The sequence below is a fragment of the Triticum dicoccoides genome, chromosome 7A (genome assembly GCF_002162155.2).
Source record: "Triticum dicoccoides isolate Atlit2015 ecotype Zavitan chromosome 7A, WEW_v2.0, whole genome shotgun sequence".
Classification (NCBI taxonomy): domain Eukaryota; kingdom Viridiplantae; phylum Streptophyta; class Magnoliopsida; order Poales; family Poaceae; genus Triticum; species Triticum dicoccoides.
Window position 1 is genome coordinate 175,976,264 of NC_041392.1, and position 27,843 is coordinate 176,004,106.

At 48.3% G+C, this 27,843-nt stretch overlaps 2 protein-coding genes across 2 annotated transcripts; both read left to right on the forward strand.

Annotated features, from left to right (window-relative positions):
• The first annotated feature begins 15,678 nt into the window (after nt 1-15,678).
• LOC119328062 (GDSL esterase/lipase At5g37690-like) lies at nt 15,679-17,683 on the forward strand. Its single transcript, XM_037601104.1, has 6 exons — nt 15,679-15,984; nt 16,078-16,205; nt 16,317-16,443; nt 16,546-16,658; nt 16,726-16,975; nt 17,062-17,683. Exons 1-6 carry the CDS (start codon nt 15,723-15,725, stop codon nt 17,511-17,513), a joined length of 1,332 nt encoding a protein of 443 aa, XP_037457001.1. The 5' UTR covers nt 15,679-15,722; the 3' UTR covers nt 17,514-17,683.
• A 315-nt stretch (nt 17,684-17,998) lies between these two features.
• On the forward strand, nt 17,999-18,454 carry LOC119330988 (probable E3 ubiquitin-protein ligase ATL45). The gene has a single exon (XM_037604141.1). It carries the CDS (start codon nt 17,999-18,001, stop codon nt 18,452-18,454), a length of 456 nt encoding a protein of 151 aa, XP_037460038.1.
• The last annotated feature ends 9,389 nt before the right edge of the window (nt 18,455-27,843 follow it).

A 27,843-nucleotide genomic window follows, 5' to 3' on the forward strand; every position in this document is an offset into this window, starting at 1 on the left:
TGATGAAGTATTACCTCTTGAACCGGAAAATGGCGCAACTCAAGAAAATGTTCCTGAGGTGCCTGCACCGACTAGAGAGGAAGTTAATGAAAATGATCAAGATACTTCTGATCAAGCCCCTACTGAAATTCAAAGGTCCACAAGGACACGTTCCGCACCAGAGTGGTACGGCAACCCTGTCTTGGAAATCATGCTGTTAGACAATGGTGAACCTTCGAACTATGAAGAAGCGATGGCGGGCCCGGATTCCGACAAATGGCTGGAAGCCATGAAATCCGAGATAGGATCCATGTATGAAAACAAAGTATGGACTTTGACTGACTTGCCCGTTGAGCGGCGAGCCATAGAAAATAAATGGATCTTTAAGAAGAAGACAGACGCAGATGGTAATGTGACCATCTATAAAGCTCGGCTTGTCGCTAAGGGTTATCGACAAGTTCAAGGGGTTGACTACGATGAGACTTTCTCACCGGTAGCGAAGCTGAAGTCCGTCCGAATCATGTTAGCAATTGCCGCATTCTATGATTACGAAATATGGCAAATGGACGTCAAAACGGCATTCCTTAATGGTTTCCTTAAGGAAGAACTGTATATGATGCAGCCGGAAGGTTTTGTCGATCCTAAGAATGCTGACAAAGTGTGCAAGCTCCAACGCTCGATTTATGGGCTGGTGCAAGCATCTCGGAGTTGGAACATTCGCTTTGATGAGATGATCAAAGCGTTTGGGTTTACACAGACTTATGGAGAAGCCTGCGTTTACAAGAAAGTGAGTGGGAGCTCTGTAGCATTTCTCATATTATATGTAGATGACATACTTTTGATGGGAAATGATATAGAACTCTTGGACAGCATCAAGGCCTACTTGAATAAAAGTTTTTCAATGAAGGACCTTGGAGAAGCTGCTTATATATTAGGCATCAAAATCTATAGAGATAGATCGAGACGCCTCATAGGTCTTTCACAAAGCACATACCTTGATAAAATATTGAAGAAGTTCAATATGGATCAATCCAAGAAGGGGTTCTTGCCTGTGTTACAAGGTATAAAATTGAGCTCAGCTCAATGTCTGACCACGGCAGAAGATATAGAAGAGATGAGCGTCATCCCCTATGCCTCAGCCATAGGTTCTATTATGTATGCCATGCTGTGTACCAGACCTGATGTTAACCTTGCCGTCAGTTTGGTAGGAAGGTACCAAGTAATCCCGGCAAGGAACACTGGACAGCGGTCAAGAATATCCTAAAGTACCTGAAAAGGACTAAGGAAATGTTTCTCGTTTATGGAGGTGACGAAGAGCTCGTCGTAAAGGGTTACGTCGACGCTAGCTTCGACACAGATCTGGATGACTCTAAGTCACAAACCGGATACGTGTATATTTTGAATGGTGGGGCAGTAAGCTGGTGCAGTTGCAAGCAAAGCGTCGTGGCGGGATCTACATGTGAAGCGGAGTACATGGCAGCCTCGGAGGCAGCACATGAAGCAATATGGATGAAGGAGTTCATCACCGACCTAGGAGTCATACCCAATGCGTCGGGGCCGATCAAGCTCTTCTGTGACAACACTGGAGCTATTGCACTTGCCAAGGAGCCCAGGTTTCACAAGAAGACAAGGCACATCAAGCGTCGCTTCAACTCCATTCGTGAAAATGTTCAAGATGGAGACATAGAGATTTGTAAAGTACATACGGACCTGAATATAGCAGATCCGTTGACTAAACCTCTCCATAGAGCAAAACATGATCAACACCAGAATTCCATGGGTGTTCGATTCATCACAATGTAACTAGATTATTGACTCTAGTGCAAGTGGGAGACTGTTGGAAATATGCCCTAGAGGCAATAATAAAAGCATTATTATTATATTTCCTTGTTCATGATAGTTGTCTTTATTCATGCTATAATTGTGTTATCCGGAAATCATAATACATGTGTGAATAACAGACACCAACATGTCCCTAGTGAGCCTCTAGTTGACTAGCTCGTTGATCAACAGATAGTCATGGTTTCCTGACTATGGACACTGGATGTCATTGATAACGAGATCACATCATTAGGAGAATGATGTGATGGACAAGACCCAATCCTAAACATAGCACAAGATCGTATAGTTCGTTTGCTAGAGTTTTCCAATGTTAAAGTATCTTTTCCTTAGACCACGAGATCGTGTAACTCCCGGATACCGTAGGAGTGCTTTGGGTATGCCAAACGTCACAACGTAACTGGGTGACTATAAAGGTAGACTACGGGTATCTCCGAAAGTGTCTGTTGGGTGACATGGATCAAGACTGGGATTTGTCACTCCGTATGACGGAGAGGTATCACTGGGCCCACTCGGTAATGCATCATCATAATGAGCTCAGAGTGACCAAGTGTCTGGTCACGGGATCATGCATTACGGTACGAGTAAAGTGACTTGCCGGTAACGAGATTGAACGAGGTATTGGGATACCGACGATCAAATCTCGGGCAAGTAACATATCGATAGACAAAGGGAATAGCGTAAGGGATTGATTGAATCCTCGACATCGTGGTTCATCCGATGAGATCATCGTGGAGCATGTGGGAGCCAACATGGGTATCCAGATCCCGCTGTTGGTTATTGACCGGAGAGTCGTCTCGGTCATGTCTGCTTGTCTCCCGAACCCGTAGGGTCTACACACTTAAGGTTCGGTGACGCTAGGGTTATGAAGATATGTATATGGAGAAACCCGAATGTTGTTCGGAGTCCCGGATGAGATCCCGGACGTCACGAGGAGTTCCGGAATGGTCCGGAGGTAAAGAATTATATATAGGAAGTGCTATTTCGGGCATCGGGACAAGTTTCGGGGTTATCGGTATTGTACCGGGACCACCGGAAGGGTCCCGGGGGTCCACCGGGTGGGGCCACCTGTCCCGGGGGGCCACATGGGCTGTAGGGGGTGCGCCTTGGCCTAGATGGGCCAAGGGCACCAGCCCCTATAGGCCCATGCGCCTAGGGTTTCCACCATGGAAGAGTCCATGTGGTGGAAGGCACCCCTAGGTGCCTTGGGGGGGAGGGAAACCTCCCCTTGGCCGCCGCCCCCCCTAGTAGATCTCATCTACTAGGGCCGGCGCCCCCCCCCCATGGCACCCCTATATATAGTGGGGGGGAGAGGAGGGATTTCACACCAGCCCCTGGCGCCTCCATCCCCCCCGTTACGTCTCTCCCTCGTAGTCTCGGCGAAGCCCTGCTGCTGTGACGCCCTGCATCCACCACCACGCCGTCGTGCTGCTGGATCTTCATCAACCTCTCCTCCCCCCTTGCTGGATCAAGAAGGAGGAGACGTCTCCCGTCCCGTACGTGTGTTGAACGCGGAGGTGCCGTCCGTTCGGCGTTGGTCATCGGTGATTTGGATCACGTCGAGTACGACTACATCATCACCGTTCTTTTGAACGCTTCCGTGCGCGATCTACAAAGGTATGTAGATGCATCTAATCACTCGTTGCTAGATGAACTCCTAGATGATCTTGGTGAAACGAGTAGAATTTTTTTGTTTTCTGCAACGTTCCCCATCAGTTAGACACCGCCTCAAGGGCTGCAGTCTTGACGGCGATCGAGCCGAACACCAGCCTAAACCTCTACGCAGCCCGTGACTCCAAGGTGTCGGACTCTTTTCCGGACTCCGAACCATCCGCGCCCCTGCCAATCGAATCCGATCGGGCGCCGATCATGGAATTCACCGCCGCAGATATCTCTCAGCACTCGCCCTTCGGCGACATTCTGAATTCACTAAGGTTTCTCCCTTTGTCAGAGAGAGCCCTGGCCGGATTATGGCCAACAGGATTGGGATGCGGACGACGAAGAAATTCGACGCCCACCCACGACCCACTTCGTAGCCACTGTCGATGATTTAACCGACATGCTCGACTTCGACTTCGAAGACATCGACGGTATGGACGACGATGTCAGAGACGAACATGAACCGGCACCTATAGGGCACTGGAAAGCCACCTCGTCATATGACATATACATGGTGGATACACCCAAAGAAGGCAATGGCGACGGGATAGCGGAGGATGACCCCTCCAAGAAGCAACCCAAACGCCGACGTCAGGGGTGCCGCTCTAAGTCCCACCAAAGAAAAAGTGGTGATACCGGCACAGGAGATAATAACACTCCGGATAGTGCCGAAGAAAACAACAAACCCCTCCAGCAAGATTTAGAGCAGGAGGATGAAGGAGCCAACTCTCTCGAGAGAGCGGCAAACGGAGAGGAGGAGGATGACAATTACATCCCCCTCTCCGAAGACGAGGCAAGCCTCGGCAACGATGAATTCGCCGTACCAGAGGATCCCGTCGAACAAGAGCGCTTCAAGCGCCGGCTTATGGCCATGGCAAATAGCTTGAAGAAAAAGCAGCAGCAGCTTCAAGCTGATCAAGATCTGCTAGCTAATAAATGGACTGAAGTCCTCGCGGCCAAGGAATATAAACTCGAGCGCCCCTCCAAGAGTTACCCAAGGCGCATGTTACTACTCCGACTGGAGGAAGAAGCATATGATACGGCTGATCGGCCACCTCGTGGCCGCGATAGAGAGGCATTCCAGCCAAAAGCTCAGCCTCCACCCCAACGACATTCAAATAAAAAGGCATGGGGGGATACGCCAGACCGGCGAGACATATTGGAGGACAAAGCAAAGCATGCAAGATCGATCTACGGATCACGACGGCGCACCACTCTGCGAGACGATAAACGTCACGCCGGACACAGCAAATCCGGCCGGGTCGAACACAGCGGGCAAGACCCATTTGAGCTGCGTCGCGATATAGCCCAATACAGAGGCGCCGCACACCCTTTATGCTTCACAGGCGAAGTAATGGAACATCCATTCCCAGAAGGTTTCAAACCTGTAAATATTGAATCACGACGGCACAACAGATCCCGCGGTATGGATTGAGGACTTCCTCCTCCACATCCACATGGCCCGCGGCGATGATTTACACGCCATCAAATACCTCCCACTAAAGCTCAAAGGACCAGCGCGGCATTGGCTTAACAGCTTGCCAGCGGACTCCATTAGCTGTTGGGAAGATCTGGAAGCCGCATTCCTCGACAACTTTCAGGGCACTTATGTGCGACCACCAGACGCCGATGATTTTAGCCACATAATTCAGCAGCCAGAAGAGTCGGCCAGGCAATTCTGGACTCGATTCCTTACAAAGAAAAATCAAATCATCGACTGTCCGGATGTGGAGGCCTTAGCGGCTTTCAAGCACAACATCCGAGACGAGTGGCTAGCCCGGCACCTTGGTCAGGAAAAGCCGAAATCTATGGCAGCTCTCACGACGCTCATGACCCGCTTTTATGCGGGAGAAGACAGCTGGCTGGCTCGCAGTAATAACATATCAAAGAACCATGGTACCTCAGATACCAAGGACGGCAATAGCAGGTCACGTCGCAACAAGCATAAGCGCCGCATTAACAGTGAAAATACTGAGGATACGTCAAAATCCATTCAAACAAAGTACGCCGGGTCCGTCCAGCTTGGACCGTATACTCGATCGCTCATGTCAAATACACGGCACCCCAGACAAGCCAGCCAATCACACCAACAGGGATTGTTGGGTGTTCAAGCAGGCCGGCAAGTTAATTGCCGAAAACAAGGACAAGGGGCCGCATAGCGATGACGAGGAGGAGCCCCGGTAGCCACACACTGGAGGACAGAAGAGGTTTCCCCCGCAAGTGCGGACGGTGAACATGATATATGCAACCCTCATCCCCAAGAGGGAGCGGAAGCGTGCGCTCAGGGACGTATATGCGTTGGAGCCACTCGCCCCAAAGTTCAACCCTTGGTCCTCCTGTCCAATCACCTTCGATCGCAGGGACCACCCCACTAGTATCCGTCATGGCGGATTTGCCGCACTCGTCCTAGACCCAATCATCGATGGATTTCACCTCACTCGAGTCCTTATGGACGGCGGCAGCAGCCTGAACCTGCTTTATGAGGACACAGTGTGCAAAATGGGTATGGACCCCTCAAGGATCAAACCCACCAAAACGACCTTTAAGGGCGTCATTCCAGGTGTAGAGGCCCATTGCATAGGCTCAATTACACTGGAAGTGGTCTTCGGATCCCCGGATAACTTCCGAAGCGAAGAGTTAATCTTCGATATAGTCTCGTTCTGCAGTGGTTATCACGCGCTGCTCGTGCGAACCGCATTTGCTAGATTCAATGCGGTACCGCATTATACATACCTCAAGCTCAAGATGTCAGGACCTCGCGGAGTTATTACAGTCAATGGAAACACAGGGCGCTCTCTCCGAACAGAGGAGCACACCGCAGCCCTCGCAGCAGAAGCGCAAAGCAGCCTCTCAAGGCAATCAACCAGTTCGGCGCTTGAAAGCCCGGACACCTTCAAGCGCGCTCAGGGCAATCGGAAAATAGACCGCCTGGCGCGATCTGAGCTCGCGTAGCAATACGGCGGCCACCCCAATCCCAGCCCAGTGGCGAAACTCGTGCCGCGCGTACATAATTACGCATTAAAAATACCATGGGCACAGGTGGGGAGGGGGGCACAACTGCGGCACGCCCCAAGACGCGGCCTAAACCGCACTAGGGGCTTCCCATTTGGTCATTTTTCTTTTTCTTTCAGGACCTTAATCTCTGGAAACACTGTCCGGCAGCACTATTGCCGAACACATGATGCAGCAACCAAGGAGGCAGACAGCTACGTCATACCACGGAATTCCCAGGTTGATTAGAGTAACGAGTGAAATATTCAATTTAACATAATTCCTCAGCTTGCCCTTGGAAGGGACATAGTCCTACTCTTTGCTTATCGCACTATCTGTATCACTCTCCTTTAACGCAATTCTTTAATAAATAATGCATGACATTACGACTATTATTGCATTCTTGTTATATATATATCTATGTGTTCATTAATGACGCCTTGCAACCGTACACTATGGTATGACCAATACACCAGGGGCTTACGTACCCCACAATGCGATGTGAAAAGTCCGAACACTTTCACAAGTGCAGCACCCCGAACTTATAGCATTATATGCATCAGCTCCGAATCAAGTCTTTGGTCAAATGTTGGGTTTGCCCGGCTCTTATGTTTTGGTACCTTACGTTCCGCTCTATCGGCTAAGGTAGCGCTAGGAGAACTACTGCGACTGTGCCACGGTTCTGCCGGGCTTAGCACCTTAGTAGAGAAAGCTAAAACTGACTATCATGATAAGGCGAGAGACTGGTCGCTGTTCGGCGAGGTTTTTCGAGTCCCTAAAGACTCATGCCGCTTAGGGCAAGGGGCCGGCCCTGTCCGGCTTACAGGCGTGTATCGCTCCCCGAATTCGGCCTTCTGAATACCAGGGGCTTCGCCGAAATTTAAAATTATAGAATTCTATGGCTAAGTGAGAGTGATAAAGCATTATTAGTCCGGTTGCCTTGTCCGTTGTGCTGAGCACCTCCCTCGAAGGACCCAAATATGGGAACAAGAGTGCTCAGGTTTATCCCAAACACCCCAACACTCGTGGCATGGGGGCAGAAGCCGAGGACTAGCCATATCTCAGATTGGATAAACAGCCAAACAGAAGGTAATATTTTAAATTCAAACAAGCGTTGCATAGCGCATATGAAACAAGTTTTCATACATACAGGATAAAACGAGCAAGTCTCATTCAAATATTACATCTTTTGAACACTCGTCCGCGATGAGACGGGCACCCGGCAGAACACCCTCGTAGTACATCTTGGGGTGGCGGTGCTCCTTGCCCTCTGGCGGCCCCTCCTTGAACAGCTTCATGGCGTCTAGCTTGACCCACTGCAATTTCACACGGGCGAAAGCCCGGCGTGCACCTTCAATGCAGACAGATCGCTTGACGACCTCCAACCGCGGGCACGCATCCACAAGCCGCCTCACCAGGCCGAAGAAGCTGTTCGGAAGGGCGTCGCCAGGCCACAGCCAGACTACAAAGCTCTTCATGGCCTGATCGGCCGCCTTATGTAGCTCGACCACCTGCTTCAGCTGGTCGCTCATCGGCACCGGATGTTCGGCCTCAGCATACTGAGACCAGAACAGCTTCTCTGTCGAGCTTCCGTCCTCGGCCTGGTAAAATTGTGCGGCATCAGACACACTGCGGGGCAAATCTGCGAATGCTCCTGAAGAGCTCCGAATCCGGGTAAGTAATCGGTAATTTACTTTTACATGCTTGCTTTTCATATAGAAAGCCTTACCCGCCGCTATCTTCTTCATCACGTCGATCTCTTGGAGGGCCTTTTGGGCTTCGCCCTTGGCACTTTTTACACTCTCGAGGGCCGCGGCAAGCTCAGACTCTCGCGTCTTTGAGTCAAGCTCCAACGCCTCGTGCTTCGTCACGAGAGCCTGGAGCTCTTGTTGCACCTCGCCCACCTGAGCCTCGTGCTTCTCTCGCTCGGTGCCCTCCTTGGCCGCTTTATCTTCGGCCTTGGTTAGCGCTTGTTTCAGGGTCGCCACCTCGGTCGTGGCCCCTGGCAAACATACAATGATCCTGTCATTTTGCAATCACGTCCTTTTTTATATATACATATCTATAGACGGGGTATTACTTACCCTTGTTCTCCAAGAGCTGCCTCTTGGCAAGGCCGAGCTCTTTCCTGGACCCCTCGAGGTCCTACTTCAGTACGGCGACCTCCGCAGTCAGTGCGGCGGATGCCATCAGCGAAGCCTGCATACGCATATTGACATACTTATATTAGACTCCTGCGATATTATTTGATCCTCTACTCGACTTTTCTTTGTGAACACCGAACAGAGCATCAGGGGCTACTGTCTATGCGGTAATATTTCTACTACATTTTAAAACACTTACCTCAAAGCCTGTTAGAAGGCTGGCACAGGCTTCGGTCAATCCGCTCTTGGCGAATTGAACCTTCTGGATCACCGCACTCATGATAGTGCTGTGCTCCTCGTCGATGGAAGCGATGCGAAGCGCTTCCAGCAGATTGTCCGGTGCCTCTGGATGGACAGAGGTCACCGGCACAGGCGTCTTGCCCCACTTAGAAGGAGGTCGCCTGCCCGAGCCCGGAACCGCTGGAGGTTCCGGCGCGGTGTTCGGCTGAGGGCCGAACTCGGAGCTCTCAGGGGCCCCATCCCCTCGGCTCCTGGAGTCCGGAAGGTTGCCTTGAGGCGCCTCCGGGACTGTCTCCCCTCGATCTGGTGCCTCTTGAGACAACACCTCGGCGTCGTCGGCAAGATGAGGGGAGGTGGCGGTCGGGACTGGATCGCTATCCATGTCCGACAAGCCCAAGGAGCCGTCCGATGATACATCGATACTGGCTCGTGGCGGCCTGCATAATTGCGTTTGGTGTTAGGGAAAGCAGTGCGACAAAGGAATCCCATGAGTTACTCTGGTATTCGAATACTTACGATCTCCCCGGGGGCTTGACCCTAGGAGACCACTCGTCTTCGCCTTCGTCGGCGGCGGTGGAACCGTCCGGAAGGAGAGTCCTTCCCTTCTTGGACCCTCCGGCCTCCCCAGTTGGGGCGGCCTTCCTTTTCTTGTCTCCCCCAGTCGGTGGGGGAGCATCTTCTTCTTCTTCCTCGTCTTCGGGGGAGGAGTGTGCCGCAGAGTTATCGGACGATGAGTCCGATAACACCTGGTGCCGGGAACCCTTTCGGGTTCCCTTGGCCTTCTTGGTCTTCTCCGGCACCTTGTAAGGAGCCGGAGTCAGCATCTCCGTCAGGAGAGCGCTCGCAGTGTCTTTGGGCAAAGGGGCCGGACAGTTAATCTGCCCCGACATCTCCACCCAGTCCTATCAAAGGCAGGGAGATTAAACCCCACGCATAATTAAGCTGGGGAAAATAAATGACCTACGGGACGTATTGAACTCACCGGACGCGCTAGGCGCTTTGCGCTTAGTCCGCGGTCCTCGGCGAGAGAAGGGGGGACCTCGGCGCCCTTGAACAGCACCTTCCAGACGTCCTTGTGCGTCATGTCAAAGAGCTCGCTCAGAGTCTGGTGCTGGGCCGGGTCGAACTCCCACAAGGTGAAATCCCGTTGTTGACACGGGAGGGTCCGAAGGATGAGCATAACTTGGATTATGTTGACAAGCTTGAGCTTCTTGCTTGCCATGCTCCGGATACATTTCTGGAGTCCATCCAGCTCCACCGATGAACCCCACGACAAGCCCTTCTCTTTCCAGGAAGTGAGCCGTGTTGGGAATCCGGATCGAAACTCAGGGGCTACCGCCCATTTGGCGTCGCGCGGCTCGGTGATGTAGAACCACGCCGATTGCCATCCCTTTATTGTCTCCACGAAGGAGCCTTCGAGCCATATGACATTGGGCATTTTTCCTACCATGGCTCCGCCGCATTTTGCTTGTTGGCCTCGTACTACCTTCGGCTTGATATTGAAGGTCTTTAACCACAGGCCGAAGTGGGGCCGGATGCGGAGGAAAGCCTCACACACGACGATGAACGCCGAAATGTTGAGGATGAAGTTCGGGGCCAGATCGTGAAAGTCCAGCCCGTAGTAGAACATGAGACCATGGACGAATGGATGGAGGGGAAACCCTAGTCCGCAGAGGAAGTGGTGAAGGAAAACTACCCTCTCGTAAGGTTCCGGGGTAGGGACGATCTGCCCCGCAGCGGGCAGACGATGCGCGATGTTCGCGGCTAAGTATCCGGCTCCGCGTAGTTTCTTGATGTCTCCCTCCGTGACGGAGGAGACCATCCACCTGCCTCCCGCTCCGGACATGGTTGGAGAAGGTTGAGGTGGGAAGTGTGGACTTGGGTGCTAGAGCTCGAGTGTGCGAAAACAGATGAGCAAAGGAGGAAGAAGGCGTGGATAGAAAGGTGAATCCTTATCCCTTTATATGGGCGGACGAAGCTAAGCGCCCCCACTTGCCTGGTAAAACTCGCTTATCCCCCAAGCGACGCAATTGATGGCGCGGTTGGGTTACCCATGCCCGTATTAATGAGAATCCCGTAATTGGGGGAACACGATCTCTGCTTCGACAAGACGTGTCAAGAAACCGCCTTGCGCTATGCGTGGAGCTGGTTGAAGAAAAACGGTTCGAATAATCGCCGGGCCATGACACAACGTCATGCTGCCAAAACGAGTCAGCAAATTGTATTTGCGAAAATATTATTCTCTCTACAGCGGTATGTGGAACTTATTTTGCAGGGTCGGACACTATCCTTGTATTTAAATTCTTCTATGATGTATTCGGAGAAGGAACCCTCCTTGCAATGCTGAAGACAATACTGCACGCCGGACTCATCGTCATTGAAGCCCGGTTCAGGGGCTACTGAGGGAGTCCTGGATTAGGGGGTCTCCAGACAGCCGGACTATCTCCATTGGCCGGACTGTTAGACTATCAAGATACAAGATTGAAGACTTCGTCTCGTATCCGGATGGGACTCTACTTGGCGTGGAAGGCAAGCTAGGCAGTACGGATATGGATATCTCATCCTTTGTAACCGACCTTGTGTAACCCTAACCCTCTCCGGTGTCTATATAAACCGAAGGGTTTTAGTCTGTAGGACAACAACCATAAACATACAATCATACCATAGGCTAGCTTCTAGGGTTTAGCCTCTCTGATCTCGTGGTAGATCTACTCTTGTACTACTCATATCATCAATATTAATCAAGCACGACGTAGGGTTTTACCTCCATCAAGAGGGCCCGAACCTGGATAAAACATCGTGTCCCCTGCCTCCTGTTACCATCCGGCCTAGACGCACAGTTCGGGACCCCCTACCCGAGATCCGCCGGTTTTGAAACCGACAGTAACTAATGATAAAAGTGAGCACAAACGGTATTGCAATGCTAGGAAACAAGGCCCAGGGTTCATACTTTCACTAGTGCAAGTTCTCTCAACAATAATAACATAATTGGATCATATAACTATCCCTCAACATGCAACAAAGAGTCACTCCAAAGTCACTAATAGCGGAGAACAAACGAAGAGATTATGGTAGGGTACGAAATCAGCTCAAAGTTATCCTTTCTGATCGATCTATTCAAGAGTCCGTAGTAAAATAACATGAAGCTATTCTTTCCATTCAATCTATCATATAGTTTGTACTAGAATAACACCTTAAGACACAAATCAACCAAAACCCTAATGTCACCTAGATACTCCAATGTCACCTCAAGTATCCGTGGGTATGATTATACGATATGCATCACACAATCTCGGATTCATCTATTCAAACCAACATAAAGTACTTCAAAGAGTGCCCCAAAGATTCTACCGTAGAGTCAAGACAAAAGCGTGTGCCAACCCCTATGCATAGGTTCATGGGCGGAACCCGCAAGTTGATCACCAAAACATACATCAAGTGGATCACGTGATATCCCATTATCACCATAGATAAGCACATGCAAGACATACATCAAGTGTTCTCAAATCCTTAAAGACTCAATCCGAGAAGATAACTTCAAAGGGAAAACTCAATCCATTACAAGAGAGTAGAGGGGGAGAAACATCATAAGATCCAACTATAATAGCAAAGCTTGCGATACATCAAGATCGTATCACCTCAAGAACACGAGAGAGAGAGAGAGAGAGAGAGAGAGAGAGAGAGAGAGAGAGAGATCAAACACATAGCTACTGGTACATACCCTCAGCCCCGAGGGTGGACTACTCCCTCCTCGTCATGGAGAGTGCCGGGATGATGAAGATGGCCACCGGTGAGGGATTCCCCCTCCGGCAGGGTGCCGAAACGGGTCTAGATTGGTTTTCGGTGGCTATGGAGGCTTCTGGCGGCGGAACTCCCGATCTATTCTACTCCCCGATGTTTTAGGGTATATGGGTATATATGGGAGGAAGAAGTACGTCGGTGGATCTCCGGGCTGTCCACGAGGCAGGGGGCGCACCCAGGGGGTAGGCGCGCCCCCACCCTCGTGGGCAGCCCGGATCTCTTCTGGTCCATCTCCGATACTCCGTGGGCTTCTTCTGGTCCAAAAATAAGTTTCATGAAGTTTCAGGTCAATTGGACTCCGTTTGATTTTCCTTTTCTGCGATACTCTGAAACAAGGAAAAAACAGAAACTGGCACTGGGCTCTACGTTACTAGGTTAGTCCCAAAAATCATATAAAATAGCATATAAATGCATATAAAACATCCAAGGTTGATAATATAATAGCATGGAACGATAAAAAATTATAGATACGTTGGAGACGTATCAGTTGCTACCATCATCTTTCAACTTAGTTTTCTCTAGGAACGCATTAAAATTCAAGGGAACGGTAGCACGAGCCATTGATCTACAACATAGATATGCAAAAACTATTAAGACTAAGCTCATGATAAATTTTAGTTCAAATAATCAAATTACTAATGAAATCTCACTTAAATCAACATCCCTTAAGTTGTCTAAGTGATACATGATCCAAATCAACTAACCCATGCCCGATCATCACGTGAGATGGGGTAGTCTTCAATGATGAACATCTCTATGTTGATCATATCTACTATATGACTCACGTTCGACCTTTTGATCTTCAGTGTTCCGAGACCATCTCTATACATGCCAGGCTCGTCAAGTTTAACCCAAGTATTCTACATGTGCAAAACTGACTTACACCTGTTGTGTGTGAACATAGAATCTATCACACCCGATCATCACGAGGTGCATCGAAATGACGAACTTTGGTAATGATGCATACTCAGGGAGAACACTTTTATCTTGAAATTGAGTGAAGGGATCATCTTATAATGCTGCTGTTGTTCTAAGCAAAATAAGATGCATAAAGGATAAACATCACATGCAATCAAAATATGTGATATGATATGTCCATCATCATCTTGTGCTTTTGATCTCCATCTCCAAAACATCGACATGATCTCCATCATCACTGTCACGACACCTTAATCTCCATCGATGTCACCGTCGTCCTGGAGGAGCACCTAAGTCGATGGCTGCGCAACAACAGATTATGCTAACTTAATTTCTGTTGCGAAAAAATTCTGCAACATGACTTGTGTTGAAAAATATTCTACGGACATTTCCGTAACATGATCCCTGCTGCAAAAAAAACTATAACATAACCTTAATTGCAAAAAAAATTCTACAAACATTTTTGCAACATGATCTCTGCTGCAAAAAATCTTTAACATAACTTCTGTTGCAAAAAATAATCTATAACCGTTTCTATAACATGATCTCTGTTGCAAAAAAATAAAATCTGCAACGTAACCTCTATTGCAAAAGTTTCTGCAACACGACCCATGCTGCAAAGGTTTCTACAACATTATCTCCGTTGCAATGGTCGAGCGTGCGAGTCAGCCGCTCGATGGCGCCACATCCGATGGTTGGCGACCCAACCGATCTTTTGGAAAGATCAGCCAGCGGACGCATAGCACGCCCCTATATGTTATGTAGCATGGCAAAAATAAGTGAAATTTTTCCTAAAACTGTGGCAATTATTTGCAAATTGACATGGATTTTTTGGCATGTTTTCAGACCATGGATTTTTTTTAAAGCATGGCATTATTTGTTTATTTTTTACACCAATATTATTTATTATTATTTTGGAACATGGAAAATTTATTGGAATTAGAATGAGATATTTTAACATACCTTTGCAAATTCTTTTTATATACTTTTTACATTTTCATCGACATGGCATTTTTTCGCGTTTCTCAAAGCACAATTTGCTCTTTTTCCAAAAGAATAAAATATAACAAATTTTTTCCATGTTTATATGACTAAGCTAACATGGCCCTTGCTTATTTTGTTAGAGCATGGTATTTTAGTTAGTTAGAACCATGGTAGTTTTATTGTAGGTAGCATGGCATATTTATTATTCGGTATATGTCATTATTATTATTTAAATGATGGTATTTTTCTTTTTTTAGACCATAGCAATTTATATATTTGGAGCATGGCAGTTTTTTTATTTTAGAGCACGGCATTTTTCATTATTTTTACAACATGACAATTTTTTATTTGGAACATGGAAATTTTATTAGATTTATCGTGACATTTTCTTTAATATCTATTTTACATTTTATCGACATGACATTTTTCTGCCTTTCTCAAAGCACATTTTTTAATTTTGTGTATGCCTTTTTTTAGTTAATATGCAAATCTGCCACGATCAATCCCCGGTCAATTTGAACGTTATGGTATTTTTTATTATGTGCATCATGGCATTCTTAGTGGGTCATCGGATTGTTTCATCTTGTTTTGATTTTTCTGTTATGGCAAAGAAAATACATATCATGGCAACTTTATTTTTGGATAATGACATTTTTATTCTTCATGTCACAGGAAAATGGCCTTTTTTGGGTCCAATTGTTCGGATCAGATACGTACACTACTTTTTTTAGCATCTTCTTCCCTCATTAGCGTCCTATTTCTATCTCTCCCGTAGTCGCATTCCAACCAAATTCTCCTTTCTAGCACCACGCTACCCCAAAGCCATGAAAAACCGTTTGCGAGAGGAGAACGACATTTCCACAACAACCACAGCTACCACCTCAGCTCAGCTCACGACACCACCGATTAATCCCTCCCACTGTGTTTAACGTCCAAGCCTTTTCTCACACGATTAGCCATTGCAATTCAATCACCGCACCCAATCGCAGGCACAAAATTCTCTCGCTACCAGAAGGCCCAAACTTGCAGGAAATGTCATGGTGCCACTCCACACCCGTGCAGCCGTGCTATAAAACCAACGCCACTCGGTGCACTCTAGACCATCACCAATCACCACCAGCTACTTGCCCAACACAAGCACCGAGGAGGAAAACTGAAGGCACAGCAATGGCAGCTCTCAGCTCCACGGCCGCGGCCATTGCCATCCTCGCGCTGGCGACCGTGGCCGGCGTAGCTCTAGGGACGACGGCGGCGGCAAAGAAGGGGCCGGTGATCTACATATTCGGCGACTCGATGTCGGACGTCGGCAACAACAACTACCTCCTCCTCTCCATCGCCAAGTGCAACTACCCCTGGTACGGGATTGACTACGAAGGCGGCTACCCCACCGGGAGGTTCACCAATGGCAGGACCATCGGAGACATCATGGGTACGTAGGCTGCTTGTTTCTGCTGCTCCACATCCACACGAATGGCAAAATGTGATGTGTTTTACTTTTATTCGGGGGTTTGCGTGTCTGCAGCTGCCAAGTTTGGCGTGCCACCGCCGCCGCCGTTCCTCTCCCTGTACATGACCGACGACGAGGTTCTCGGCGGCGTCAACTTCGCGTCCGGCGGCGCGGGACTTCTCAACGAGACCGGCATTTACTTCGTAAGCGATCGAGCCATGATGTCTCCTCTCCTCGTTAATTGTTGCAGAATATGCTTTCTTTGGCAGCCGGAAGCATGATGATATATGGGGTCAATGCGATCTTGCATGCAGGTCGAGTACCTGTCGTTCGACAACCAGATATCCTACTTCGAGCAGATCAAGAACGCCATGGTCGGCAAGATCGGCAAGAAGGCCGCCGAGGAAGTGGTCAATGGCGCAATCTTCCAGATCGGGCTTGGTACAGTTTAAAAACATTTGATTTGCTTCTGCTGATCAATCAGTTGCCCCGCACGCAATGTACAAGTTGATTGATACGACGGGCATGCCCTTTGCTTTGCAGGGAGCAACGACTACGTCAACAACTTCTTGCGGCCGTTCATGGCGGACGGCCTCGTGTACACCCACGACCAGTTCATCGGCCTGCTCATGGACACCATCGACCAGCAGCTCACGGTACGCAAGACGGGCCGATCAGCCGAACGATGTCAGTACCATTGCCGTAATTATTTTGCTTCTGCAGAGGCTGTACCATCTCGGGGCGCGTAATGTGTGGTTCACGGGGCTCGCGCCGCTCGGCTGCATCCCGTCGCAGCGCGTCCTCTCGGACAACGGCGAGTGCCTTGAAGACGTGAACGCGTACGCCCTTCAGTTCAACGCCGCGGCCAAGGAGCTGCTGGACCGCCTCAACGCCAAGCTCCCCGGCGCGCGCATGTCCCTCGCCGACTGCTACTCCGTCGTCATGGAGCTCATCGAGCACCCCAGGAAATACGGTAACGATCGAAACGTGCCAGGAGATGCACTATCTTTGCATGAACCCAACGCTGGAAGTTGATGTGCATTCGATCCGTGCGCGCAGGTTTCACGACGTCCCACACGTCGTGCTGCGACGTGGACACGTCGGTGGGGGGCCTGTGCCTGCCGACGGCGGACGTCTGCGACGACCGCAGCCAGTTCGTGTTCTGGGACGCGTACCACACCTCCGACGCGGCCAACCAGGTCATCGCCGGCCGCCTCTACGCCGACATGGTGAGCGCCGGCGACGTGCAGCAGGGCAACACCACCGTCTCCGACGCGCCTCGCGTCGTCCGGTCACCACGCCCCGTGCCGCCTCCCCGGCCCGCGGTGCGTGGCGGCAACACCACCTCCGCGCCCCGCGCCTCGCCCACTGCGAGGCCTGTGAATGGCAACGGCACCACCTCTGCGCCCCGCGCCTCGCCCGCCGCGAGGCCTGTGAACGGCAACGGCACCACTTCTGCGCCTCCCGTCGTCGGATCATCCTCCCACGCCGCGCCGCCTCCCAAGCCTTGAACAATCCGATGAAGCAGACAGACCCTGTGTCCCTGTGGCACTGCCACCACGGCAACGTCGACACATTTCCGTGTCTCGTGCGTCTCCACTATACGTCTATACTATACCAAACATATGTACTTTGACACTCGGTGAATCAATGAAAGCAGAGAGCAGATTATGCTAGAACATTACTACGTACTCGTACTGGAGTATGAGTCCCAGGTCACAACGTTTGCGTCGGCTCTATCGTGGAGCACATCCGTCCCCGTCAAGGTCTTCTCCGAGACGGAGTATCAGCACCCATCTCCGACTCGATCTACAACCGGCCACTCCCGAATACGTACGCCATATAGAAACACAGTACCGGCTTCCCTGTTGTTGATTCTACAAAAAATCTCCGCGTCCCGACCCTCATCACACATCCAAGAATCGACAAGCCCGCCAGCATCGTCGCGATGATGAACTCGTTCTTCGGGCCGGTGGACGGGGTCCCAGGCCTCATAATGGCGTGGCTTCTGCTCTTGATGCCTATTGTGGGGTTCTTGGCGGCAATCGCAGTGATCCTCTGGAGCGCCTGCGGCGGCGAGCGGGCGGCGGAAGCGAACGCACCCGGGCGACGATTGGGCCGATTGGCCGAGGTGATGGAGGCCATTGAACGGGCGCAGCAGATGAGGCCGGCCACGGTGGCGTCAGAGCCGGTGGCGCCGGCGCCGGCGGTGGAGCTGGGGTACTTCCCGTACTCGGCGGAGGGCAGGCGGGCGTCGGAGAGGCTGGTGTGCGCCATCTGCCTGGAGGAGTTCCAGCAGGGGCAGCCGTGCAGCGAGGTGCCGGCGTGCCGGCACGTCTTCCACCGCTACTGCATCGACGTGTGGATGAAGAGCAAGGCCACCTGCCCGCTGTGCAGAAGGAGTGTCGTGGCCGGGTTAGAACGAGTATCGGCTGCCGATGACATGGTTTAGCTTAGCGCGCAAAGAGGTTTATAGCGGTGCTGATATGTTCTTTTAAGGCGGTCTCGCTAAACTTTATTAATCACCAATAGTGGTGTTTACTGGTACATAGATTGCTTCATACGTGATGTCAAGTCATACGTTCCACCACTATAGAGATACTCCCTCCATTCACAAATCATACTTAGACAACAGTGATTTTAATTCGAAATTGAGATTCAATTATTTCAAAACAGACATTTCAGTCATTCGATTAACTCGAAAACTATTCTTTTTCCTAATAAAAAGGGATTTGATTATTTTAAAACATTCATACAAACAATTTCATATTTTCAACTATTCCAAAATAAGTGATGCGATGTTCCACAAAAGTTTGATTTATAAAATTCCAAAAAAGTTCCAAACATCAAGTGATTTGAATTATTTCAAAATAAATATTTTTAGGGGCCTGTCTATTCTCAAGTCGTCTGATTTTTATTTGGGGTTAGGTCGAATTTCTGTCCTATGATTTGTCGCCACGTGTCTTGAGTTGATTTTGGGTTTCTGTCCCAGCTCGGGGAAATTAGACTGTTTTCATCCCCGGTCTAAGTCGAATTCCCCTGCCGGGCTTGACTCCAAACCCGTTAGCCCACATCAGAACAAACCCCATCTATTATTTGCAGATGACAGCTATTGCTTTTCAAGACGAGTGTGGAGGGGGCAGAGAGGATATCAAACTTGTTGGAAACTTATTGTCAGGCTTCAGGTCAGAAGGTAAGCAATGCAAAATCATCTATATTCTTCAGTAAGGGGTGCTCTAAAACAATCAGAGACGGGGTGAAGAATAAAATCCAGGTGCATAATGAGTCTCTAAGTGATCGTTACTTGGACATGCCAACGAAAGTGGGACACTCAAAGAATGGTACTTTCAAGTATTTGAGGGACAGAGTGTGGGAGAAGGTAAAAGGATGGATGGGAAAATTACTGTCTGCAGCAGGCAAGGAAGTTCTGATAAAATCAGTAGCCCACGCGATCCCAGTATATTCTATGTCTTGCTTTAGGCTCCCGAGAGGACTGTGTGAGAGTGTCACATCAATAATCCGACGGTTCTGGTGTGGTTGTAAGGAGGGAAGAAGGAAACCAGCTTGGGTATCGTGGGATACAATGACAATGCCAAAATATATGGGAGGCATGGGATTTAGAGATATGGAAATTTTTAACTTGTCCCTTTTGGCAAGGCAAGCTTGGAGGCTATTGAATGATCCGGAGTCGTTGAGTGCTAGAATATTGAAGGCTTTATATTTTCCTGATCGATCACTATTGGAGGCAGAATTGGGTTCCCGTCCTTCACAAGTTTGGAGAGGCATTCTCGATGGGAGAGATGTAGTAGCGCAAGGTATCATTCGAAGGATAGGAGATGGAGAAAACACGGACATCTGGGCTCATAACTGGATACCAAGGGAAAGTTACAAAAGGCCCATTACTTCACTGGTTCCGGACCCCCCTCGACGTGTGGCAGAACTAATAGAAACATCGATGGCAGTGTGGAATGAGCAGCTGGTTCGTACGGTGTTCACTCCTTTTGATGCAGAACCAATTCTTCAGATCCCGTTATGCACTAGACGGCTCTCAGATTTTTGGGCTTGGAGCGAGGAACCAAGAGGTCACTTTTCGGTAAGCTCGGCGTGCCGTATGCTAGTGCGAACCAAACAAAACAGAGAGGCTTGGCTCGAAGGCAGGGAGGGCACATCGAACTTAGAAGCTGAAGGAGCTGAATGGAAGTCTTTGTGGAAGGTGCAAGTTCCCTCGAAAATCAGGGTTTTCCTGTGGCGTCTGGCAAGAAATTCTGTCCCGTCGGCGGCTGTGTTACATAGGCGTAATATGTCTACATCATCATCTTGCAAATTATGTGGAGTACATGACTCATGGAGGCACGCGTTACTGGACTGTCCTATGTCTAGGAGCACCTGGGCGCTTTCAACTGATAACATCTTGGATCAGCTAAGTCTCAATCAACAGGGTAGTGCCAAGGAGTGGATATTTGCCATGGGGAAAGCTCTTTCGTCAGATGAGTTCGTAAGATGCGCGACAACGCTATGGGCGTTATGGGGGGCGAGACGGAAGGCGATATATGAAGATATATTCAAGAGCCCGTTTGCTATTCATGGCTTTGTAAACACATATCTGGGAGAGATCCAGGACTCGACTCCGATGAAGATGAATCGAGGGATCGCGGCCACCAGAGGCACGGGATGGCTTGCTCCGCCGGAGTTCTATATGAAAATTAATGTGGATGCTGCAGTGGGCAGAGGGGGGCGACATGGAGCAGTCGCGGCGATCTGTCGAAGCAATGATGGTTCTTTTTCAGGTGCATCATCGATAGTATTCACAAACCAAGGCGATCCGGCTACCCACGAAGCAATGGCGATCAGGGAAGGTTTGGCGTTAGCCCAAGATTTGAATGTGCACCGAATACATCTAGCGTCGGATTGCCAAGGCGTGGTGGCTGAGATCAAATTTGGGAGTGGATCGGCTTATGGTGCTATCATAGAGGAAATTAAGTTATCTATTCCTTCCTTTATTTCATGTAACATAGTTCATGAGTTTAGGAGCTCCAATAAGGAGGCTCACAATGTAGCAAAGCATGCATTAAGGTTAGGGCCTGGGCGTCATGTATGGTTGGGCCACCCGAAAGGTCTTTCTTTCGTCCCTATAAACATTGTGACGGGTTGAATAAAGCTTCGCGAGATTGCCTTAAAAAAACACACCCCAAAAAAGCCCCGCACCACCGAAGACCCATCTGACCGAGTATGCATGTTTATTTTCCCTTTGCTTGTTCAAAAACAAAATGGCTGCACATACTACTTCCTGCCATGCATTTCGAAACATGAAGAAAAATAAAAAATCTCAAAAGCTGAATCATTCTAAATAATAATACTGAACATGAATATCAGTTACCTCTGTTCACTGAATAATACTGAACATGACTGAAGAACAATGCAAGACAGAGATGACTAATCATGAAACTAATAACTGAAAGTTGAATGACCAATGATAGAGAGAAAGATGACTGATTACAACACTGAAACAAAGATGTAAACAATTGTAGCGACCCGACCCGAATGGATCAAGTCTCTGTGCTTAAGTGTCATCCCTGAATCGGTATGCTGATACACACAGTACTCAAGGATTTATAACAGAGGTAAATCACTTTTAAGGCGGTCTTGCTAAACTTTATTAATCACCCAATAGTGTTTACAGGTACATGGGTTCATACGTGATGTCAAGTCATACGTTCCACCACTATAGAGATACTCCCTCTGTTCATAAATCATATTCGACAAAAGTGACTTTAATTCAAAATAGAGATTAAGTAATTTCAAACTAGACATTTCAGTCATTTGATTAACTCGAAAACTTTTTTTCCCTCATAAAAAGGGAATTGATTATTTTAAAACAGTCATACAAACAATTTCATATTTTCAACTATTTCAAAATAAGTGATGCAATGTTCCACAAAAGTTTGATTTATAAAAGTCCAAAAAAGTTCCAAACTTCAAGTGATTTTAATTATATCAAAAAGTGATTTCAATTATTTCAAAATAGATATTTTTAATATTTCATTCAGTCTAAAAAGTATTTATTTAACATAAATGGGTTCAGATTATTTTAAAATAGTTTGACGGACAATTTCATCATTACAAAGCTATTATGATTTTTTCAAATTCATATTTGAAAAAATGGTTTTAATTATTTCAAAATAAGCGATGTCAATGTTTCAAAGGAGTTTGATTAAATAAAACAGAATTGATTTCGTATTTCACGGAACGTATTGCAATTATTTCAAAACTACGAGTATGATTTTAGTTATTTCGAAATAGCTATCTATGACATGTCATTAAATCAGAAAACTATTTCATTATTTAAAAAAATTATTTCAATTATTTCAACTTCATATTTGAAAATCATAATATGATAGAAACAATGAAATTTAGACCAGTCAAAATGTATCTGAGGATGTTCTTATTTTAAAGGTCTTATCGCCCTGAATTGAGATAATATAACAGAATTCAAACGTGAAATTTTGAATTAAAAGTTGTTGGTCTGCCTGCATCTATTTTTTAGTCCATGAGCTCAAAATAATAGCATATTAAATCTCGCTATGAGTGAAAATATTCAAATGCGACAGTACTTCTAGTTACAATCCAACTAAGTTTTTAAATAAAATAGTTCAAACTTGAATTCAACTCACACATATTTTCTAGTTGTCCTCTTTAACCGCCCACAAATAGTCAATCAAATCTTTCTTGAGCTACTCATGTTGCTCGAAGCAAAATTTGTTGATGCATTTGGGCAAATTCATCAAACGTCGCGTGATTATGATATTGAAGTTGGAAGGGATCACCCATGTTCTCAAATTTCAGACCTCCTGCGGTATTTTCATTATCATCCTCCATGATCATGTAGTGCATGATCACACATGTCATCACTTCCCACAAGGTCTACATATTCCAATGTTCAGTACTCCCTCCGTTTCTTTTTACTCCGCATATAAGATTTGGTCAAAGTCAAACTACACAAAGTTTGACCAAATTTATATAAAAATATGAACATCTACAATACTAAAATTATATAGTGTGAAAATACGTTTCATGATGCATCTGATAATATTGATCTCATATTGTGAATATTTATATTTTTTAATATAAAATTAGTCAACCTCTACAAAGATTGACTTTGACCAAACCTTATATGCGGACTAAAAAGAAACGGAGGGAGTAGGTCAACGAACAACTGTAAAAACAGGCTTGGAGCACTTCAAATGCATTGTCCACATCTTTTCTAGTTTCTTGACTTTGGCAAAGTGATATCTTTTCTAACGAACTGGCTCGGAGATGGTCTTGACGAATGTAGCCCATGGAGGATAGATACCATCGACTAGATAGTAGCCCATGTTATACTAATGCCCATTGATAGTATAGTTGCAAGGAGGAGCCTTCCCTTCAGTCAATGAAGATCGCTGCAGCATATTGATGTCATTGTGAGACCCGGACATGCCAAAGAAAATGTGCCAAACCCATAGGTCCTGTGATACAACTATTTCGAGAATGATGGTGAGGTTCTTAACATGTCCATGATACTGCCCTTGTAGAGCCTTTGGGCAGTTCTTCTGTCTTCACTATATGCATTTAAGATTTCCGAGCAAATCTAGCCACCCCTCTTATTTCAAACATTGCCAAGTGCCTTTCGGTGTTTTTCATGGTTGATTCTCTCAAGTAGTAAGGTCCAAACACCTCAATCACCACAGTAGCAAATCTGACCATGACATCTCCATATGTTCTCTCAGACATCCGAAGGTATTCATCCTATGAATCTGCAGTCGTGCCATGTGCAAGTATCTGCAATGGAGCCATGCACTTCTAGTAACTAGACATGGAGCCATTGCAGATACGAAACGTATTGCAATTATTTCATAACTACGAGTATGATTTTAGTTATTTCAAAATAGCTATCTATGACATGTCATTAAATCATAATACTATTTCATTATTAAAAAAAATTATTTCAACTTCATATTTGAAAATCATAATATGATAGAAACAATGAAATTTAGACTAGTCAAAATGTATCTGAGGATGGTCTTGTTTTAAAGTATTCATCGTAGGACCGAACATTGTTGTAGAGCCGATCGGAGATTTTTTTTTCCGCATCCGAATGCAACGGCATAAATCGTGTGCGAGGGGCAAAGTAGTCGTCCGTCAGCATCAAATGCCCTCGTACCCTGTTCTGATTCAGCACTCGATGACCCTTAACCGATCCCTTGAAATCGAGAACATGCTCTTCCGCACACTTCGCGTCTACAAGGACCGCTTGCATCATTATCGTTTCATCTGCATAATCCTCCTCGTAGGATGACTCAACATGGTGCTCGTACATGTACACCATGTCTAAATGCATTGCATCAAAGAAGGGATAATTTTTTTTAACATGGGCATTCTATCAAACACTTGTCGGGCGTGGTGGACAGACAAGAGGTATGGACCGAAGGGACAGATGGTACCTGCACGGCGGACGGACGGGAGGTGTGGACTGGTTGGCTAGGCAAAACGGTGTGGCGACCGGTGGAGCGACGTAGGTCGCGGAGGTTCGAGAAGGGCTTGGCGGGAGGCTGGGGTGTAGATTGGCGGCGGCGGCGAGGACGGAGCGGATGCATGGAAGAGGGAATGGATGGTGACGCTAGGTCCAAGTGGGGTTTTGGCGGGTCGAGGGTGTCAAAATCCTACGTGGCAGCGATCCGGACTCGTGTAATGCCTCAGTTTGCTTTCGACGGATGTGGACGATGTTGAATGACAAACTACGTTCGGACAGCTTTGTACATTTGAGGGGCGATTTAAGGGTCCGATTTGAAGATGCCCCTACACTATACAGATGTATTGTTTCAGAAAAATGCTATGCAAATTACACTTGAAGTGACCACACCAATCTCGATAACCATACCCACGGTGGATTCTTCACCATTAGCTAGCCTCACCGTTAGTTTACCAATTCCCAGATTACCGCCGGACGCCTCTGCGCTTCAAACAGCAGAGAGCAAATTTTACAAGAACACTGTATATGTATCGATCTCGTCTCCCGTTCCCGTTAAGGTCTTCTCCGAGACGACGTATTAGCATCCATCTCCGACTCGATTTACAACGTACTCCTACTAATAACTAATACGACATATATAGAAACAAGGTACCGGCTGTTGTTGATTGATACCAGTAAAGATCTCCTCGTCCCGACAAGGAGACAAGCCCCGCTCGCATCTGAACTGACCGATGAATTCGACGATGACGACGACGTTGTTCGGGGAGGCGAACGAGGTCCTAGGCCTCGTAATGGTGTGGTTCTCGATCTTGTTCTTCGCAGCGGCGTTCGTGCTAGCTTTGATTGCAATAATATGCAACTGTGGCGGAGAGCGAGAGCAAGCAGCACAAGACAGCGCGGCCGCCGGAGACTTGGCGAACGCGCAGGCGGCGTACGAGCTGGCGCTGGCGGCTTATCAACTGTTCCGAGGACGGCCGGCGGAATAGAACGCGGCCGCGGAAAGCTTGGCGGTGCTGCGGACGGGGTACGAGCTGGCGCGGGCGGCGCACGGGCTATGCCGAGGAGGACCAACGGCGGAAGAGATCGCTGCCGCGGAGCGTCTGGCCGCGCTGCTGGACGCGTTCGAAGGGTTGATGACGCTGGCGGCGCCGGCGCCGGTCGTGGAGCTGGGGTGCTCCCCGTACTCGGCGGAGGGCGGGCGGGCGTCGGAGGAGCCGGTGTGCGCGATCTGCCAGGATGAGTTCTTGCAGGGGCAGATGTGCAGCGAGGTGCCCGCGTGCCGGCACTTGTTCCACCGGGACTGCATCGAGGTGTGGAGGAGGAGCAAGACCACCTGCCCGCTGTGCAGGCGGAGTATCGTGGCCGGATCGGAACGAGTATCGGCTGCCGACGACATGGTTTAGCTTGGTCATGGCGTCGCCTCTGCATGATCGATCGATTCAGCCATCTTGTGATCTCGTTGGGCCCGGATATTGTTAGCACTAATCTTGACGTACGTGGTTCCGTTGGCAGCCGAGTCCCGTGGCTGTTACGAGCGGGGCGTCCGGTGGAGCTGCCGAGTTCTAGAGCGCATGTATAAAGTCGTTATCTAGTTGCATGCATGTAGTTACTGGGTTAGTGGCCGGGTCATGTGGTAGTGGCCGGTGTGATGCATGCGTGCGTGAGTTAGTGGTGTGTGTGGCCACTCGCCTGTGTGTGTGGTTGTATTATATAGTGTACTCGGCTGTGCGGCCAAGAGACCGGGGCTAGAGCAAAATGTAGCCGCGTGTAGTGATGTGAGTTCCTGTGGTTCGTGGAGCTCGAGTGGTGTAGCCTGTGTTCTGAATATAAAAGAGGCATTTGGTCGCCGGGGCGTTGGTCGCCGGGAAAAAAGTGTGCTCCTTCTTCCACCTCCGTTCGGCGTGAGAGAGAGAGCAGCAACAATAGATATGCCCTTCCGAGGCGAGCCAGGATTTTCTAGCGTGCGCATTAGGTTCAGTGCATTGCATAGCCGTCGGATTGCATCGAGATTGGTGAAAGTATTTTAATGTATATAGCGTGTTTTTCATATACATTTCAGCTACTACACGGTACTATGTACTCCGTATTATGCATGGTATACCATTACACGATTTAGGCTCTTTTCGGATCATCTCCGCTCCCCCACTGCAGCTCCCGGAGCGGAGGGAGCGTCAGCACAAAACAGGGAGCGGCTTGAAACTAGCTCTCGAGTGGAGCGAAGGTTTAAGGGACGGGAGAGCTTCCGAACAGACACATAGTTAGAGCGTTGCTACAACTACGGAGAAGTGTTTCCGTATCTTCCTCCCGAAGGAAGGAAAAGCGATCTAGCTTTCCGCCGCCGTTCTCCGGCGGCTCAACTCCATCGACGACCTCGGTCGTCGGTGGTGAGAGGGTCGTCTGAATCACGCGTGTGGATAGTTTTAGATCAAAGTATCATAGTTTTTTTAGGTTGTTCATCGTCATGATTTTGGCGGCGGCAATGACGACACTAAATAAAATTTCTTTAGATCCTACTCCGACGAGACGATTGGTCCTACGTCGGGGATGGGTTTGGAATCCAGTCTGTTCAAGAAATGATGATGTGGCGGCGGCGGCATCCTTGTGGTGGACCTGTGTCCTCGGCCGCCGCCGTTGTGACGGCGCCTACTCCAGCATCAGCGCGGAGCTTGAGAGGTAGTCCAGGAGCGGATGCAGATTGTGGTGGTCTGCATCGACAATATCTGGAAGACGGAACATGTGCAGGGTTTGTGATTGATGGATGGCAGGTGTGATTTCCTCCTTCGGCGTCTTAGTCATGGTGGGGTGTTAGATATGGAGTTCGATGGTGTGTCTGGGGTGTTACCCTGGTCTGATTCATTCAAAAACAATGTTGTCCGCAAAGCTGCTTATCAACGATGGAGCCGCGTCCGCAAAGTTGTCATCTTCATGTCACTAAACTTGCCATAAAAAAATGTTCGGAGTTGCTATGTGTTCGTGCCGCACGTGTGCCACTTATCAGGGTCAAGAAAAAGAAATCGTGTCAACATAATCAAATGGCAGATTAGAACTATATGCAACAGATTACACCAACACATGTTTTGTGGTAAAACATACAAAAATACTAACGCCCACACGTGTGGGCGTTTGCATCTCGCCCACATGCGTGGATCCACGTCCGTTTGGGGTTGCACGAATCTTTGCATGTTTGTGGTGCCACGTAAGACTGGGCTAGTGTGTGGGCATTCATCCGGTCGCCCACACGGAGAGGTATCTCTGGGCCCACTCGGTAGGACATCATCATAATGTGCACAATGTGATCAAGGAGTTGATCACGGGATGATGTGTTACGGAAC

Bases quoted from the DNA above. Each gene is read 5' to 3' on its own strand.
- LOC119330988 (XM_037604141.1), top strand. From the start codon at position 17,999: ATGGCGTGGCTTCTGCTCTTGATGCCTATTGTGGGGTTCTTGGCGGCA.
- LOC119328062 (XM_037601104.1), top strand. From the start codon at position 15,723: ATGGCAGCTCTCAGCTCCACGGCCGCGGCCATTGCCATCCTCGCGCTG. The intron at 15,985-16,077 runs GTACGTAGGCTG...GCGTGTCTGCAG, and splicing joins GACCATCGGAGACATCATGG to CTGCCAAGTTTGGCGTGCCA. The intron at 16,976-17,061 runs GTAACGATCGAA...CCGTGCGCGCAG, and splicing joins CGAGCACCCCAGGAAATACG to GTTTCACGACGTCCCACACG.